The sequence below is a fragment of the Ovis canadensis genome, chromosome 7 (assembly GCF_042477335.2).
Source record: "Ovis canadensis isolate MfBH-ARS-UI-01 breed Bighorn chromosome 7, ARS-UI_OviCan_v2, whole genome shotgun sequence".
In the NCBI taxonomy this organism is placed as follows: Eukaryota; Metazoa; Chordata; class Mammalia; order Artiodactyla; family Bovidae; genus Ovis; species Ovis canadensis.
In genome coordinates, this window is record NC_091251.1 from 99,430,650 (window position 1) to 99,444,107 (window position 13,458).

The following is a 13,458-nucleotide window of genomic DNA, read 5'->3' on the forward strand; positions in this document are numbered from 1 at the left end:
CGGTTGCAGTGACTCTGCAATGTCCCTGCAATGACACGGATTTGAAGACTGGTTGTCCTTCCCAGAGCAAGAGCAAAATGTTCCCAGGGAGCCAGGCAGAGGCTTGGGGTGGGAGTAGGCTCGGATGACCCCCAAGACCTCTTTGTAGTGGGGAGACTGGCCCAGTCTAGCTGCCAGAGGTGAGGGTCTGAGTTCACAGCTTTTTTTTTTCCCCCAGAAAAGCCTTCTCCTTGGTGCTCCCTTCAGGAATTACCAGAGGGCATCCTAGGAAGTGGTGTGGTTGCCGTTGTGTAACGGACGGGAGCGTTGCTGAAATCCCACCCTCTGTTTCTGGATCTCAGTCCCAGCAAGAGGGTGGGGAGGGGATGGAGCTCACATGCACAGAGCCTCTTGGGGGGCACTGGGCACCATGCCCAGGTTTCTTTCATCTATTCCAGCTGGGGCCTGAGTGCACACTGCGTCAGTCAGAGCCCCTTTAGTTGTGTGTGACAGAAAACAACTCACACTGCCTTCAGCAGAAGAAAAAAAAAAGATATTATGGGGTGGGCACCGAGGCGTGGCTAGGACCAGTGTGACCGGGACTCACTCTTTCTAGGCTCAGCTCTTCTTTTTGTTTCTACTGTGTGACCCCTGGTAGCTCCAGACTTCAAGTTCAGTTTTCAGCTTCGGGTTGAACAGCAAGAAAGAAAAGCTCTTCTACCGGTCAAACAGAACAATTGAGTCTGATTGGACCAGTTGGGTCATGTGTCCACCTCTGATCTAATCAGGATGGCCCGTGGTCCCCAGGGTTCTGACTCAGCAGGCCAGGGGCTCACACCCACCCTGGAGAAACAGGTGGGGTGCCCCCAGGTAAATCCTACTCCCGACACATGCTTTTACACGTGTGAGGCCTTTGGAGTAGGAGGGCTGTGGGAGTGGGGTGGTCCAGCCATTCAAAAGGAGGAAAGAGTTGATTCAACCCCTCTCCAACAGAATAGTGGATTCGATCCTTCAACAAATACTTGTTTAGCACCTACTAGTTCCATTCCTGTTCTAAGTGCAAGGAAGTCAGCAGCGAACAAAACAGAAAAGAAAATCGCTGCCTGTTTGGAGCTGGTGTCCTGATGCGGTATGGAGGGCGGGTGGTCCCGTCGTTCTTAGTCTACGCCCAGGCCCAGGATAATGGGTTCTTGTGTGGAGAGACCCCGGGTGATTCAGGGTGACGATGTGGGGAGGAGCTGGTCCTCAGGGAGCCCAGAACTCCCAAGGGAGGGAAAAGGTTGCGTGGTTGGGGAAGGGGGTGCTAAGGAGAGGCACAAGTGAGGAAGGCGGGGACGGGAAGCCAGTCTGGACGCATTGCCCGTGACAGAAAAGGGGAGCCCCCTCCCGCATTTGCCTGGGCCTTTGGCCCCCGCAGGATATTGACAAATGGCATGGAGTCAGGGAAAGCTACAACAATGATGACAGGACTGGAGGGAGTGATTTATGAGAGGAGATTAGTGGAGTGATGGTGTAGCCTAGCAAACGGAGGGATAGGGTGGGGGAGGCTGTGGGTCCTATGAACCTCCGAAGTCCAAGCAGAGGCGAGGGGCTGGGGGGCAGCATGGAGAGGCCACTGCAGAAGGAGGGCAAAGCGAGGCAGTGGGGGCTGGGGGCTGCATCGACCTCGGCGTGAGAGCCTGGCATGAGGAGGAGGGGAGGTGTGTGAGATGTGCATACAGGAGTGTGTGCATGTGTGCATGTGAATGTCTGGCTTTTCCAGAATTGTGAGGCTGTCCAGGGGACCCAAGAAATGGAGGGGATGAAGATTTCTGCCCTGGGGAAATTCTGCAAGAAGCTTTTGGGGCCCTCCTTCCCATCTGGGAGAGTATTCCTCTCTAGACTGTTTAGCTGATAACCACTCAAGTCAGAAAGACCTTCTGCTTCAGGAGAACTGGGATGGCATTTCTAAGAGGGAAACAGGGGGAAGGAAGAAGGGAAAGTGAAGTTGCTTAGTCCTGTCCGACTCTTTGCAACCCCATGAACTGTAAGCCTACCAGGCTCCTCCGTTCATGGGATTTTCCAGGCAAGAACATTGGAGTGGGTTGCCATTTCCTTCTCCAGGGGATCTTCCTGACCTAGGGATTGAACCCGGGTCTCCCACATTATAGGCAGACGCTTTACCGTCCGAGCCACCAGGTAAGTCCAGGAAGAAGGGAAGAGGAGATTAAAGAGCACGGGGTATACGGTCTGATTCGTAGAGCAAGTGAGGCACAGAGGACGAGGATTGCCCAGGATGCCTGGCATGGCATCACCTGTGAATACCAAAAGCCCGACTCTGGTCTGCAGCCTGGGAACTCTGCCAGGGGCCTGGGTCAGGAGTGAACTCTGGGACCTGCATTGAGGCTCAGGCAGCAACAAGTGGTCGTTGCTGGTTTTGGAGCCTGCAGCCCACGCGTCTTTGAGCTTTCCAAGTTGGCGGGGTTGAAGCATCTTCCATCTGATGCCCTGTCTTGAGCTGCCCTGGGTCCAGGTTCTGCTGACTTTTGAGTGTGTCCATATGTGAGAGCCTGGGAGGCACACGTGGTGCAAGTGTTCATTGCTCAGTCGTGTCCGACTCTTTGCAGCCCCGTGGACGATAGTCCACCAGGCTCCTCTGTCCGTGGGATTCTCCAGGCAAGAATCCTGGGATGGGTGGCCATTCCCTTCTCCAGGGGATCTTCCTGACCCAGGGATCGAACCTGGGTCTCCTGCCTTGCAGGCAGATTCTTTACCGTTTGAGCCACCAGGGAAGCCCCTGGAGGGCCAATGGTAGGTGATTAAATGGATGGAAGATGCATAATCTTGGACATTCTAGATGGCCCTTTTTTGGCTTTAAGTAGAGATGAGCTGGGTTTCCAAGCACAGGTGAGTCATGTCCTCCACATGTGTTTTCTGTTTCACTTCCTGAGTGAGAACAGGTGTATGTGAATTTCCATGGCTGCAAAGGACCCAGGCAAAGCAGCTGAGAGAGGAGAAGTCTGTCATGGAGGCATTTGCCACCGCCGGCGGAGGCCCTGGCCCATCCTCCTTCCGCCCGTCTAAGTGAGTTGAGTCCTCGTAACTGCCCTGTCCTCTCTTCTCCTCTCTTGACAGATTCATGATTTGTTCCTGAGCTTTGACGACACCCCTCTGGGAGCGGCCTCCCTGGCCCAGGTCCACAAGGCCGTGCTGCGTGACGGGCGGACGGTGGCCGTGAAGGTCCAGCACCCGAAGGTGCAGGCTCAGAGCTCGAAGGACATTCTTCTGATGGAGGTGAGAGCCTTCCTCCTCCCCGCCCTTCATCCTCATTCAATGTTCCCCTGGGATCTGGGCAGTCCCAGTGAAACTGGTGGAAGGCCTGTGGGGCGGAGTGTGGGCCTCTGAATCACAGAGTGAGAGAGGAGAGCTTGAGATCACAAAGGTGTCATGGCAACACTGTGACCCGGGGACCCAAGGCTGGGTTGGCCGATTTTTGATTCATTCCTGGGAATTGTTTGGATTCTTTCCTGGGAATTGTCTGTGGATGGTCTCAGAACATGTGGGCAACTGCTGGGGCCAAGGAGACCTGGTAGTGGGGGGGAATGTTGTAGAAACGAGGTGACCCAAATAAGTAATTTCCTTGGGGGTAGAAAAAGCTACATCCTAATCTGGTCTATTATAACGAACGGGAGCATGTGGTCAGCCAAGGAGTTTGAACATGACACGGAGATCACATAGAAATGTTTATGCAGAGAGCTCGTTTGCTTCTCTGATATTTGTTCTGCGTGAGCGAACGCGTGTGCCCTAAACTGGCCCTGAGACAGCTCTAGCGGATCCTGTGCTTCTGGACTTTTCTAGCTCCCTGCCTCGAGCAAGGGGAAAGGGTGAGTGGCCAAGGCTTGGGCCATAGCCAGCAGCCGCAGGGAAGTCCGCAGCCTGCTAACCCTGCCAGCATGTTCCCCTCCTTGATTTCCCTTTCCTTGGTTCCCTGTCCTCACTTTGGACACTTAGTTTATCCTTTCAGCTCTCTTTGACTAAACCTGACAGGTGCATAGGACACACGAGTGAGTGACCTGCCTCTTCATCCTCGGAGAGCCCGCCTCCCCCCCTTTAGTGGAGGCCTGAACACAAACAGTCCTCGACTGTGAGCTCCATCTGAGGGGTGTTGACAAGGTGCCGTGGAGCCTGGACTGACGGGGGCGTCAGAGGGGCTTCACCGAGGCACCCACGAGACCACTGGACAGCGGAAGGGTGACCCATCCGAAGGTCTCGAGTCTTAGGGGAGCAGGGTGCACGTGGAGAGTGTCAGCTGGTTCAGATAGTTCGAGCTGGGCGTGGGTGCAGGTGAGGCTGGGAAGGTAGGCAGGATGGAACACAGAGGTCCTTGGGTTCCAGGCTCAAGTACAGGGTGGAGCACATAGTAAGTACGCGTTTACTGGGGAACCAAGCAGATCTGATTTTCCCCTGCAGTCAGTGGGGAACCATTTAAGAATTTAAATCAGGGAAACATCGTGATCAGACATGCCTTAGAAATAAAAGTGTGTTAACAGTCTGGAGGATGTTTGGGGAGGCAGGAAGACTGCAGCCAGGGAGACTTAACTGAGGGGCTGCTGCACCGCTCTGAGAGAGCAGTGGTGTGAACCAAAGCAGGGGGAGGAGAGGCGTGGATTCACGGGGTGGGAGCATCAGGACTTTGTGGCTAGCTTGGTTCACGTGGCTTGAGGGAAGATATCGGTATGGATGAGAATGGAAACAAATCGTATGTTTCTGGCTTCCATGATTAAACTTAGGGGCCGTTAACCACGTGTATCAGTCTGAGTTCAGCTGGGGAAAAATGACTTGCTCTAGGCATGTCAGAGGGAGTTTAGAACAGAACATGCGGTTCACCGGGGATGGAATCGTTGAGAAGCCAAATGGGATGATGAGATGGTCACCCAAGGCAGGAAGCCACTGCCGCCCTTGTAGCGGAGGGACAAGAAGAGGTGGCTCCCTGGATCCCAGGTGCTGGGGCCACCGGAGGGGAGTGGGTCATGGCCATCGGGCCCGTCACGTGGTGTTGGAGCCACAGATGCTGTTTGAGGTGGGGGGTGTTTCACCTCCTCCTGTCCCCCTGTATGCCACCAAACCTAGCTGGAAGCTGGTTGGCAAGGGAGCCTGGGGAATGTACTTTCTTATGAGATAAGGAGGTGGCATGGATGTCAGAACAAACGCAGTGGGTGGTGGAGCAACCATGTACTGTAAGATTGCTGTCCGGGTCTCTCTTGTTTAGTCACTAAAGTCGTGTCGGACTGTTTGCGACCCCATGGAGTATATAGCCCAAAAGCCTCCTCTGTCCGTGGGATTTCCCAGGCAAGAATCCTGGAGCAGGTTGCCATTTCCTTCTCTAGGGGATCTTCCCAACCCAGGAAGTTCTTCCCGAGAATCTTCCCAAGCCCGCCATCTCCTGCTTGGCAAGCTAATTCTTTAGCACTGAGCCACCTGGAAAGCCTGTCTATAATGCAGGCTGGGAATACAGGTTTCTGGATTTATCAGCAAGGAGACTCATGGGAGACTCATACTCAGGTGGCCAAAGTATTGGAGTTTCAACTTTAACATCAGTCCTTCCAAGAAACACCCAGGACTGATCTCCTTTAGAATGGACTGGTTGGATCTCCTTGCAGTCCAAGGGACTCTCAAGAGTCTTCTCCAACACCACAGTTCAAAAGCATCAATTCTTCGGCGCTCAGCCTTCTTCACAGTCCAACTCTCACATCCTTACATGACTACTGGAAAAACCATAGCCTTGACTAGATGGACCCTAGGCTTAAGGGGCAGTGAAATAGACTCTGCCTCGTGATGGGGGAATGGCATGGTTCCAGAAGAGCACTAGAGGGGGAGACATTGTTGCAGTTGTTTTGGAAAATAGAGTCTGTCAGAATTAATTGATATTGCCAAGTGGAATGTAAATTAGTAAAACTCTGAAAAGAGTATGTTGGATTTGGTGACTTAGAGTTTTTTGGAAAGAACCGGGACGATGGGGTAAGTGGGAGTGAAAGAGAATTGAGGACTCAGGGAGTGGAGACGGTTAATGGAGACTACCCTTTCCATGTTTGGCCTTGGATGGTGGGGGACAGTGAGGGTAGTGGTTAGATCTAAGCACAGGATTAGGTGGGGGTCTGGCAGAGGCTGTCACTGATGGGGAAGGGGCAGCAGAGTTGGGGGCTTAGAGATTCAGGAGAGAGCAGTAACTCATAGAGCTGGTGCGGGAGATGCCTGGAGGGACTGGGCCCCAAGGACACAGGCAGAAGCGTGAGGCTTTGGCAGCCTCTGTTCTGGGGCTAGAGCTTTGTTCTTGAGGCTGGGTCCAGATGAGTGAGTGGGGCAGTGGGGGAAGGCAGGGACAGTGGGCAGCCAAATTGTACCAGGCTGATAGCGTCTATTTTTTCCTCTGAAGTGGGAGGTAAGACCATCTGCTGAGAAGGAGGGGGTAGGAGGTGGCATGGAGGCTTGAAGGGGATGAAGGTTTGGAATCCTGCTGGGTGTGCTGGAGAAGGGAGCTGACCAGGACCCGGGAGCGGGGCTGCTGAGTGGCACTGGGCATCCACCTGGAAACCTGGGTTTTCTGAAGCATCAGTCCGTGGTATGCAGCAGCCACAGATGGAAGTGCACTGCCAGTCTCGGAGGGTCCCTGGGTGTTCCTGGGACCCTGCGGCTACACCTGAGTTGGGCTGGAACCTGTCTCTGCCTGGTGGTACCCACAGGGCCCACAGGGGCTGGGAGGACAGCTCACATCTCTCCTCTGCCCAGAGCCTCGCCCCTCCCTAAGTAACGGTGGCCGTAAGGTCAACCGCAACAATAGCAGTGGTGAAGATTTGGCATCTTCCTCCCTGAGATAAGCATCAGATGCTTTTCTTGAAATCACCAGCTGTGTGGCCATGTGCTGAATACAGAGTACCGGCTCCCTTGCAGTGGCTGGGGCTGGGATCTCAAGGCGGACCAGAGACCCGCACTCACCGCCTGCAGGAGAGAAGCTGGAAACGAGGCCTGAGGTCTTCTGTGGACCGCCAGCAGCAGCAGCACAGAGTGGTACTGCCTTCTCACCGTGCTTGGCCTCTGGTGGGAAAAGTCTTAACTTGGTCACCCTTCTCTGGTTTACAACCAAGAAGCGCCAACTGGAAAGCTCATTTTGTTTTATATGTGAAATGAGCATGACTTTTTTTTTTTCAGACCTAAATTCAGCCCAGACCTACATGGTGCCTTGATTTTAGGGGTGATATTTTTTTTGGTGTGCTTGATGGGAGAGAATGATTTCTGAGAGGCATTAGGACTGTCATACCTGCCGGAAACTTGAAGATAGAGGGGAGACAAAGCCGCTTTTCTGCAGAGCTTTCTGGTGCTTCTTTTCTTGCTAATTCCAGGTGTTGTGTGCCCTCGGACTTCTCTCCCACTGCCCACTATTGTCTCTATCTCCTCTTCAGCCCTGTGTTTGGTCCCGGCCTTGTCTTGAGAGGAAGAAAATTTGGGTAAAGTAGTTCATACTAAGGGGAGAGTGGCTCATAGGCTTAACTTCTGGATATTTGCAGTTTACGAAGTGGGCTTGTAAATCCAAACACATATCTGCTGTAAGGATAGAGGTTTACAAGTGTGAAACTTTTGAGAATAAGGAGGTGGGGACTGCTAGCTATATCAGTTAGGATGCTTTTAGCTGTGTGTATCAGGAAATCCAACTGACAGTGGTATAAATAATAGTAACCTATATTATCTCACATTTCAAGACATCTACAAGTGGGGCCAGCTGTTTCAGGTTGACTAATCCAGCACTTTGCTGTGGCTTTTCAGGACCTCAGTTCTTTGTGTCTCCCACTCTGCCAGCTCAGCTTCCTGGCTTGTCCTTCTAAGGTAGTGCTCCTCGTGGCCCTCAAACAGCTGCAGGGTTCCTGCGATTACCAGTGTCTTTCCTCGTACTAAAGAATAGCCGTTCAGTAGAATTTCTTTCAGTACTCATTGGCCAGAAGCAGGTCTACTCGCCCAAGCCTGAAGCAGTCTTGGCAAGAGGCTTGGGACCACTTTGACTGCCTCAGACCGATTGTGATTCACCTTCTCAGGCTAAGGTCTGCCTTCCTTTAAGGTCGTGAAACATGCACAAAATAGAGGTTCTTTTGGCCAGGAAGTGGGTTGCTGCCCAGGAGCATGTGCCACCCTGGTGTTTTGTGTCTCCTGTGAACCTGGGCCTTCTCCTGGGGAAGGAGACAGTCCTGGGGAGAGCTGCTGACTGGTGCCAGAGAATCAGAGACCGACTCTCAGTAAACGGTGATGAACCTGATGGTGTCGGTGACTTTGCACAAAAGAGAAAGGCACAGCCAAGGGTGTTTTCAGCTTTGTCATCATCACCTGATATTGTCCCTTTAATAGTTGGGGCAACTCTACTTCTCGATGCACGGCCAGTGACTCTTATTGATTTGAGTGGCTGTCCAGAGCCAGACTAATTGGGCCCAGAGATTGGAACAATGATTCAGCAGCAAGGGGTGAACTGACAAGGCAGAGTCTATCTGTCTGCTGGCGGGCTGGCTTTGCAGCAGTCCTTGCCTGCCCACGAGAGCAGGGAGCTTACTTAGCAGGCTGGGAATCACTGCCACTCTCCTGTCTAAGACCAGGGCAGGACTCAGTTGACCTGTGAGGCAGTGTTAAGACCATCATTCCCAGGTTTCAAGAGCACTACCCTGTATTACACCCTGTTACCTCGCAAGCTTCTGAACTTGGTAATGAACGCCCCGTGCTATATCCTAAAGAATCTAACTTCTGACCAGGTCCTTCGTGTATCACCTGTCCCCAAGGTCTGCAGCATTAGGGTGGGGTGCTCAGATCTGAGCACCAGAATCCCATCCCCCATTGGATGGCCTCCGGCTCACACCCAGGGTCTCTAAAAATAAAGACCTGTGACAGTTATGTTTTTGATTTTTTTTGAACAACATTTTCAGTGCATGCTGTCTGTCATCTTGTTTCTTTTCTGAGTGTGTTGATTGAACAGTGGGTGGCTAGGTAATGTTTGTGTTGGCACAGAATCCAACAGCTGATTTTATTTTTTTAAAATACATTTTTGAAAGCCCCAGAGATGTAGATCATCCCTTGGAAACTCCTCTTCACCCTGTAATTCTGTTTTCTAAACAGTATGCACTTTAATAACTTATCTGAACAAAGATAAACCCCATGAACAGTAAGCTATTTACATCACTCTGAATTGATTTTCGATCCTTGTCGAACATCCATTTTTACCAGCTCGGATCCATGCAGGCGTTCTATTTAGTGTCCTGTTTTCCCGTGGACCATTATTTCTTTTATAATACATAATAAGGTGATAGCAGTAACTTGAATTTCAGCTGCATTTTACAGTTTACAAAGCTCCTTTTATGCTTTATCTCAGGCTCTCTATTGTATTGTCCTATATTGTGTTGCCTGAGACAGGACTGCGTAAAGAAGGAAGTGAAAGGAAGAAAGAAAAAGTGAGTCCGAGTCCTGCATTTGAAATGGCAAGCTATGTGATCTTGAGAAATGCTTTAACCTCTTGGATCCAATTTCCTTCTCTGTGAAATGGGCAAGAAGAGGAAGAAATGAGAGCATGTATATCAAGTGCCTCATAGTGTGGTGCTTGTGTCTGAATAATGATAATTCCCATTTTTTTTGCCATCATATATAACAATCACTAATTTCCAAACTTTTATGTGACTCAATTTTTCCATTATGTTTCTGTGTGGTCCATAATTTAGTTTTCTTCCTGGGAGCCAACAGTCCTATGGGAAAATGACTTCATTATTCTCCCTTGAAGGAACTATTAATTGTTGAATATACCCTGATTAATTAACAAGGCTTCAAGTCTAGTAGAATATTCTCAGGCATTTCAGAACTGTGGTTCCCCCACATTCAGAGGTAATCCCTTCTTCCACCCAAATCTCCAAGGCGTACAGATGTAATCCATCTGTGTAATGCACATGTGAGCATATAACTATTTCTGGGGAGAAGGCAGACCTTTTGGAATGTTCATTTATTCACTCATTCATTCACATGAATATTCAGTAAACATCTGCTGAGTGTTGAATACGTGCTAGGCACTGGTGGAAACACTGGCAGTTGGAAGAATTTTATGGAGAAGATGAATTTGGGAGAAAAATCAAAAAGTCAAATTGATAACAACACCTGTTTTATTTTAGTTGATTGCATCTGTTGTCAAGAAAGAAAACTTAAAAGAATCTACTGGGGGCAGGCTCTTCAGAAGGGAACTGAATTAAAACAGAGGGTGAAATGGAATTTCGTTTTCTTTTCCCAAGCTCAGAAAAGTCCAAAGTGGCAGCAGCCCAAACTGTTTTAGATTTGGATCAGATGACTCTGTTTTTTTTGGACCGGATGCCTCTTAACCTGACCTCAACCCTCCGTTTGAAGTTCAAGGGGTGATAAACCCCCAAATTATGTACAAAATTATGGGAGTATGTATGTTTTCTGGGCTTCATTGCTGGCATCACATTTTCAAATTGATGACTTCCTATAAAGGGGATGACGTCCTCTAAAACTATGAACCACTAACTTCCATCCAAACAGACCCTCTCATTTTAAAGTAACCAAGGGAGTGACTTGCCAACCACCACAGAATGGTTTGGAAACCAGTTTTATGAGTCCTGCAAAGTCACAGGGGTTATGAATTAGTTTACTAACTTATTAGCAATTAATATCAACCAATAAAATCTTTGACTGCTTTTATGATTAATGATATAAAGTATTAATAATAACCAATAGTATTAGTAAGGACTAATTACATAATCGATTGGTAACAGAAAAATCTTTAAGGTGCCTTTCAGGGCTGTTTGGATATTAATGATAATTTAAAATTTCACAAATGACAGTGACCAGACAGCCAGCAATGAGGAGGTAGTGTGTGGCCACAGGAGCCTCATCGCCTGATATAGACCTCACTTGGCTACATGTGGGTCTCTGTGTGTACCTGCGGCTGGTCCAGGGTCATTCAGTTCAGTTCAGCCGCTCAGTGGAGTCCGACTCTTTGCGATCCCATGAATCACAGCATGCCAGGCCTCCCTGTCCATCACCAACTCCTGGAGTTCACTCAGACGCACGTCCATCGAGTCAGTGATGCCATCCAGCCATCTCATCCTCTGTCATCCCCTTCTCCTCCTGCCCCCAATCCCTCCCAGCATCAGAGTCTTTTCCAATGAGTCAACTCTGCATGAGGTGCCCAAGTACTGGAGTTTCAGCTTAAGCATCATTCCTTCCAAAGAAATCCCAGGGCTGATCTCCTTTAGAATGGACTGGTTGGATCTCCTTGCCGTCCAAGGGACTCTCAACAGTCTTCTCCATCACCACAGTTCAAAAGCATCAATTCTTTGGCACTCAGCCTTCTTCACAGTCCAACTCTCACATCCATACATGACCATTGGAAAAACCATAGCCTTGACTAGACGGACCTTAGTCAGTAAATACATTTTGGCTGAAAATGATGAGTGAGACTCACTGTGGCTCCTTTCTCGTCCCTTCTGGGTGAGAAGGTCTGGAACCTATGCTGGAGTAAAACACACAAGGGCTTCCCAGGTGGTGCTGGTGGTGAAGAACCCGCCCGCCCATGCAGGAGACATAAGAGATGCGGGGTCAGTCCCTGGGTGGGGGATCCCCTGGAGGAGGCCATGGCAACCCACTCCAGTGTTCTTGCCTGGAGAATCCCACAGACAGAGGAGCCTGGCGGGCTACAGTCCCTGGGGTTGCAAGGAGTAGGACACGACTGGAGTGACTTAGCATGCAGCATGCACAGCACGCAGGAGGCTTCTTGCCTGAGACTTGGAGCCTAGAGACTGGAATTCAGGTGCCTCAGATGACAGCTGTGCCCTCGGCCTGGGCCGGGCGGGTGCTTCTGTTTCCTGTGCACCAGCTCTGCTTCCCCTCGGGTGGCAGCCAAGGGCCATCTGCGGGCACGGCGACGAGACGTGGTGCCCAGATCTGACACAGGCAGGCCCTTGCTGTTGCCACCTCTCCCTTCTCGTTTCATGTGACACCAGCAGAAACAAAACGTAAACGAAATCGATTGTCATGAGGTCGCAGGTCTGGCCCATGAAAGACTAGACAAGCCTTAAAAGAAATTAGACTGCAGCCAAATGTAATTAAAGAGGATTTGAGAGAAATTGAGTATAATAACCCTGTGTGGTGATTCTTTTAGAATGGCGTCTGTTACATCGCCTCGGACATAGGATTTAAAAACAAAGCTGTAAATGCCTTGTAGTTAATGGCCCTGCTCTGGATTTATTTCGCTGCGCTGTCTGTGCCTAATACAGTGTTGGAATCATATCAGAGACTAGGGCAAACAAAAGCAGGAGAGAAGGCTTGTGACTGGGACCCAGCAAGGCCTTCTGGGTGGAGTGGGTGGTGTTTTGGTCAGCTTCAGCTGCTGCAACAAAATACCATCAACTGGGAGGCTTAAGCCACAGACACTTATTTCTCCCAGTTCTGGAGGCTGGGAAGTCCAGGCTCGAGGTGCTGGTTGATTCTGTTCCCAGGGAGAGTCTCTTCCTGGCTGTAGACAGATGGCTGCCTGCTCTCTGTGACCTTACCTGGCAGGGAAGTGGGGAGCTTTGGTCTCTCTCTTCTTATAAGGATACTAACCTGTCATGGGGACCTCAACTTCATGGTCTCTTCTAGGCCCAATTACTCTCCAAAGACCGCACCTCCGAACACCATCTCCCTGAGGTTAGGGCTTGACATATGAATTTGGGGGGCTATATAAGCATTACATTTCCTTAACAGTGGAGGAAGGTCTCTTGGTACCGATAGGCCCATGGTTCTTGAGTTCTTGCTCCTTGTCCTTCTGCTCTGACCAGGGCCAGAGATGGATTCTCAGAGGACTTGGACTGTAATCTATACCGAGAATCACAGATGAGAGACTCTGTCAGTGGTTCTCCCCAGGCCCGACTTTGAATACCAACAGGAGGGTTTATAGGAGAGCAGGAAAGTTGCCTCCTGCCCCACCCTACCCCGATGCTGGAACATTTCCCATGGCCCTGGCATTACCCTTGCTTTCTTACTACAGAGCCATTGTTTGTGAACTTGTGAGACTATCTCAGATCCAGAGCTCCGGTGGTGGGGTAGCCTCAGAACTGAGTGTGTGCCCACAGAGGGGCTTTGCTGTGCCCTGCAGATACCTCTGGGCTCTGGTTCTGTGCCAGTCATGTTTCCTTCACATCATTAAACTGACAACTGAAATGCCAGATAAGTCTTCTAAAGCTCCCTCTTTCATCACATCCTGACTCAAGAATCCACAGTGGGCCCAGATTGCTAGAAATCCAAGTTTGTCATCCAAGTGGACAATCCCTTATTTCTTACTCTTGTCGTGTCCACCCTTGGTTTCGTATTCCGATATAATTTTTTTATCATGAAATATTTTAGATGTACAAAAAGCATAAAAGATGTTATAAATGCTCAGGTGCCAACCACTCAGCCGAAGAAACAGATAGAATGCAGTTACAGCCGCGG

At 50.2% G+C, this 13,458-nt stretch overlaps 1 protein-coding gene across 3 annotated transcripts in view; it reads left to right on the top strand.

The window, feature by feature from the left end:
• The window catches only part of ADCK1 (aarF domain containing kinase 1), a 137,424-nt gene that overhangs the window by 92,507 nt on the left and 31,459 nt on the right, over nucleotides 1-13,458 (top strand). For all 3 annotated transcript variants that reach the window (XM_069597193.1, XM_069597194.1, XM_069597196.1), the window contains one exon: nucleotides 3,094-3,252. In XM_069597193.1, coding sequence (XP_069453294.1) covers nucleotides 3,094-3,252 — 159 coding nt within the window. The remainder of the gene's footprint in view (nucleotides 1-3,093; nucleotides 3,253-13,458) is intronic.